The 5,866-nt window shown below is 43.4% G+C and overlaps 1 protein-coding gene across 1 annotated transcript; it reads left to right on the top strand.

Moving 5' to 3' along the window:
- The first annotated feature begins 2,551 nt into the window (after window positions 1–2,551).
- LOC136582675 (putative uncharacterized protein ENSP00000383309) lies at window positions 2,552–4,608 on the top strand. The gene is made up of 2 exons (XM_066583857.1): window positions 2,552–3,685; window positions 3,757–4,608. The coding sequence occupies exons 1-2, from the start codon at window positions 2,552–2,554 to the stop codon at window positions 4,606–4,608; spliced, it is 1,986 nt and encodes a 661-aa protein (XP_066439954.1).
- The last annotated feature ends 1,258 nt before the right edge of the window (window positions 4,609–5,866 follow it).

Raw genomic sequence — 5,866 nt, 5'->3', positions numbered from 1 at the left:
TGAGCCAGGAAGGCAGCAGCTAATAGAGTGTCTGCTACACACTGAATGGCTGCCATGTAGTACTTGACCTCGGACATTGCAATGTGACATACTGACATGCCACTAAAGCTGTAATGTCACTCCAGTGTAAATGGTGGCTGGGGACAGAGGGCTTGGCGTAGATTTATGTATAAACCAGATTATGTCTCTATCAATGTGCGGAGTCCATGAGCATACTGACATCTCCCATCTGTTTGTGTATGAGCTTAGCGGGATCTGTGACCGTTCTACTTATTAACAAGAAGAATCCTTAATTACTCCTAAGGCTTAAGCGGCTTATAGTGTAATTTGTACAAGTTGTATTTTGGTGTGTGATACACAGCAGGATTGTATATTGAGTCGTCTTACAGATTAGCACCTCTTAGAAGACACTGCACCCATAGGAGAGCTCAGCAGTCATAGCTGGAGGTGACTGCTTACTGACCTGTAAATCTGCTCCTCTCCTGGTAATATGGATCAGGCTGGCAGGAATGTTATCCAGACTTTGCACATTGAACCAATGTACTAAGCAATGTATAGGAGGAAAACATGCATTTCACATTTAATCATTTCCGTGGGGTTCCAGCGGCAAATGGGAGAATTTTAATGGGTGCGTTAGCACCCAAGATAGAGACTACGGTATATCTGATAAAGAGCTCCCTTCATGCAGCCATTTAGTTGAAGGCTATAGGCACTTTGGGGGAATTTTTGTTACTTAATTGCATGCGTTTTGGGCTGAAAATCATTTTTACAATTGAGTATAATTAAAAATATTGCACCACTTGCCTTCTGCAGTTTTATATAACATTGTATACAGTAAACTGCAGACTGATTCTTAATAGGAAATCTGTCAGTGAACTCAGTCTTTGGCACATCTTTCTCTTTTCCTGAATGTTCTGATCCGGTGCTACCCTTAGGTTACATGGCACCCTGTGCGGAATTATTTTGGTCCCCCCTCCCATCATAAGAAAAAAAAAGATATATTGCACTGGTATGCAGTCTGCTTGTGTTCTACTTATGCTGAAAGTACCACAATAGCAGCATTCCCACACCAGAACAGCTCAGTGACTAAGTACTGCATCAGAACCAAGCTCATAACATAAATACAGCACCAGAACTAAGCTCAGTACATAAATACGACACCAGAACCAAACTCATAACATGAAAACAGCACCAGAACCAAGTTATTAATATATACAGCCATATAATTAAGATCATAACATAAATACAGCACCAGAATCGAGCTCATAACATGAAAACAGCCACAGAGCTAAGCTCATAACATAAATACAGCCATAGAACAAAGCTCAGTACATAAACACAGCAACAGAACCAAGCTCAACACAGAGATACAATGCTATAAAAAAAAGCTCATAACATAAATACGGCACCAGAACCAAGCTCAGTACATAAATACAGTAGCAGAACTAAGCAATTGTGTTGTGAGGTTGTAAATGGACTGACAGTGGAACCTCTGGACATCATCTTGCCACATGAGCATAAGGTGGATGATTGCCTCCAACCTATATCCACCTGGTGCCTCCCCTACAGGCTGGTGGCCAGAGCCACCCAGGTCGCATGTAGTGAAGGCAGCCATGTTCTTATCAGCTCTTTTATGACTACAACAAAGATAAGCTTTGATTCTATCATAAATGAGCAGATAAGAAGGTGCAGGAGAGCAGAGATAAGGGCTGAAAACCAAAGATATTTACACCGATTATAACCCAAATTGTTGCTGGAAACAGCGAGTTCAGACGATAACCGTTTTGTGTTTAAGCCGCCGACAGAGCACTGAGTGACAAATTACTCACTTGTAGGAGTCGCTTGGTTTTTAGCAGAACTACTAAACCCAGTGACTGTCGGCCGTGTAAACAGGCAGTAATGTATCTATGAATAACTACTTGTCTGCAGTGATTGGAGGCAGGAGACATCTCCAGAGTGCTCTGCCTTTATTTGCAGAACGACTGTCGTGCCTAAGTAAAGCACAGTGATGATAGTCGGTTGGATGCCTGTCAGGCACACATGTGCCCGACAGTCGTCCCTTGTAAAGCTAGCTGAAGTATCAGGACACCCTCACTGATCTCTTTCTGAAAGCCTCACTGATGGATCTCCTACTGAAAGCTTTACTGACAGATCTCCTACTGGAAGCATCACTGATGGATCTCCTAATGAAAGCCTTACTGACGGATCTACTACTGAAAACCTCACTAACGAATCTCCTTCTGAATGCCTCACTGACCGATCTCCTTTGAAAGCATCACTGATAGATCTCCTACTGAAAGTCTCACTGACAGCTCTTCTTCTGAGAGCCTCACTGATGGTTCTCCTACTGAAAGCCTCACTTACAGATCTCCTACTGAGAGCCTCACTGACGGATCTCCTTCTGAAAGCCTCACTGACGGATCTCCTTCTGAAAGCCCCACTGGTGATTCTCCTGCTAAAAGCATCACTGATGGATCTTTTACTGAAAGCCTGACTGACAGATCTTCTTCTGAGAGCCTCACTGACGGATCTCCCACTAAAAGTCTCACTTATGGATCTTCTACTGAGGGCCTCACAGACAGATCTCCTTCTAAAAGTCTCATTGATGGTGCTCCTTCTGAAAGCCTCATTGACGAATCTACTACTGAAAGCATTACTGACAGATCTTATACTAAAAGCCTCACTGACAGATCTCCTACTGAGAGCCTCACTTACAGATCTCCTTCTGAAAGCCTCACTCACGGATCTCCTACTGAAAGGCTCACTGACGGATCTCTTTCTGAAAGCCTCACTGATGGATTTCCTTCTGAAAGCCTCACTAACGGATCTCCTACTGAGAGGTTTACTGACGAATCTTCTTCTGGAAGCCTCGCTGACTGATCTCCTACTGAAAGACTCACTGATGGTTTTCCTTCTGAAAGCCTCACTGATGGATCTCATTCCAAATGCCTCACTGATGGATCTCCTTCTGAAAGCCTCACTGACGGATCTCCTACTGAAAGCCTCACTGACGGATTTCCTACTGAAAGCTTTACTGACGAATCTCCTTCTGGAAGCCTCAGCGACTGATCTCCTACTGAAAGCCTCACTGACGGATCTCCTTCTGAAAGCCTTACTGACGGATCTCCTTCTGAAAGCCTCACTGACAGATCGCCTTCTGAAAGCCTCACTGACGGATCTCCTTCTGAAAGCCTCACTGACGGATCTCCTTCTGAAAGCCTCACTGACGGATCTCCTTCTGAAAGCCTCACTGACGGATCTCCTTCTGAAAGCCTCACTGACGGATCTCCCTCTGAAAGTCTCACTGACGGATCTCCTACTGAGAGCTTTACTGACGAATCTACTTCTTGAAGCCTCACTGACTGACCTCCTACTAAAAGCCTCACTTATGGATCTCCTTCTGAAAGCCTCACTGACAGATCTCCTACTGAAAGCCTCACTGACGGATCTCCTTCTGAAAGCCTCACTGACGGATCTCCCTCTGAAAGTCTCACTGACGGATCTCCTACTGAGAGCTTTACTGACGAATCTACTTCTTGAAGCCTCACTGACTGACCTCCTACTAAAAGCCTCACTTATGGATCTCCTTCTGAAAGCCTCACTGACAGATCTCCTACTGAAAGCCTCACTGACGGATCTCCTACTGAAAATCTCACTGACAGATCTCCTTCTAAAAGCCCCACTGGTGAATCTCCTGCTGAAAGCATCACTGATGGATCTTTTACTGAAAGCCTGACTGACAGATCTCCTTCTGAGAGCCTCACTGACGGATCTCCTACTAAAAGTCTCACTTATGGATCTCCTACTGAGGGCCTCACAGACAGATCTCCTTCTAAAAGCCCCATTGATGGTTCTCCTTCTGAAAGCCTCATTGACGAATCTCCTACTGAAAGCATTACTGACGGATCTTATACTAAAAGCCTCACTGACAGATCTCCTACTGAGAGCCTCACTTACAGATGTCCTTCTGAAAGCCTCACTGACGGATCTCCGTCTGAAAGCCTCACTGACAGATCTCCTTCTGAAAGCCCCACTGGTGAATCTCCTGCTAAAAGCATCACTGATGGATCTTTTACTGAAAGCCTGACTGACAAATCTCCTTCTGAGAGCCTCACTAACGGATCTCCTACTAAAAGTCTCACTTATGGATCTCCTACTGAGGGCCTCACAGACAGATCTCCTTCTAAAAGCCCCATTGATGGTTCTCCTTCTGAAAGCCTCATTGACGAATCTCCTACTGAAAGCATTACTGACGGATCTTATACTAAAAGCCTCACTGACAGATCTCCTACTGAGAGCCTCACTTACAGATCTCCTTCTGAAAGCCTCACTGACGGATCTCCGTCTGAAAGCCTCACTCACGGATCTCCTTCTGAAAGGCTCACTGACGGATCTCTTTCTGAAAGCCTCACTGACGGATCTCCTTCTGAAAGCCTCACTGACGGATCTCCTTCTGAAAGCCTCACTGACAGATCTCCTTCTGAAAGCCTCACTGACGGAACTCCTTCTGAAAGCCTTACTGACGGATCTCCCTCTGAAAGCCTCACTGACGGATCTCCTACTGAGAGCTTTACTGACGAATCTCCTTCTGGAAGCCTCACTGACTGATCTCCTACTGAAAGCCTCACTTACGGATCTCCTTCTGAAAGCCTCACTGACGGATCTCCTACTGAAAGCCTCACTGACGAATCTCCTACTAAAAACCTCACTGACAGATCTCCTTCGAAAAGCCCACTGGTGAATCTCCTGCTGAAAGCATCACTGATGGATCTTTTACTGAAAACCTCACTGACAGATCTCCTTCTGAAAGCCTCACTGACGGAACTCCTTCTGAAAGCCTTACTGACGGATCTCCCTCTGAAAGCCTCACTGACGGATCTCCTACTGAGAGCTTTACTGACGAATCTCCTTCTGGAAGCCTCACTGACGGATCTCCTACTGAAAGCCTCACTGACGGATCTCCTTCTGAAAGCCTCACTGACGGATCTCCTTCTGAAAGCCTCACTGACGGATCTCCTACTGAAAGCCTCACTGACGGATCTCTTACTGAAAGCCTCACTGACGGATCTCCTACTGAAAGCCTCACTGACTGAACTCCTACTGAAAGCCTCACTAACGGATCTCCTTCTGAAAGCCTCACTGATGGATCTCCTACTGAAAGCCTCACTGACTGAACTCCTACTGAAAGCCTCACTAATGGATCTCCTTCTGAAAGTTTCTATCTATCTATCTATCTTATATCTATCTATCTCATATCTATCTATCTATCTATCTTATATCTATCTATCTATCTTATATATATCTATCTATCTTATATCTATCTATCTACGGTATCTATCTTTCTATCTTATATCTATCAAGCTATCTATCTATCTATCTTATATCTATCTATCTACAGTATCTATCTATCTATCTATCTTATATCTATCTATCTACGGTATCTATCTATCTATCTATCTATCTCATATCTATCTATCTATCTATCTATGGTATCTATCTATCTATCTATCTATCTATCTTATATCTATCTATCTACAGTATCTATCTATCTACAGTATCTATCTATCTTATATCTATCTATCTATCTTATATCTATCTACGGTATCTATCTATCTATCTATCTTATATCTATCTATCTACGGTATCTATCTATCTATCTTATATCTATCTATCTACGGTATCTATCTATCTATCTTATATCTATCTATCTAGCTATCTATCTATCTCATATCTATCTATGGTATCTATCTATCTACGATATCTATCTATCTTATATCTATCTATCTACGGTATCTATCTTTCTATCTTATATCTATCTAGCTATCTAGCTATCTATCTATCTTATATCTATCTATCTACGGTATCT

Source organism: Eleutherodactylus coqui, chromosome 11 (assembly GCF_035609145.1).
Source record: "Eleutherodactylus coqui strain aEleCoq1 chromosome 11, aEleCoq1.hap1, whole genome shotgun sequence".
NCBI lineage: Eukaryota > Metazoa > Chordata > Amphibia > Anura > Eleutherodactylidae > Eleutherodactylus > Eleutherodactylus coqui.
Note: the sequence above shows the minus strand (reverse complement) of the source record. Positions and strands in the feature narration are given on the sequence as shown.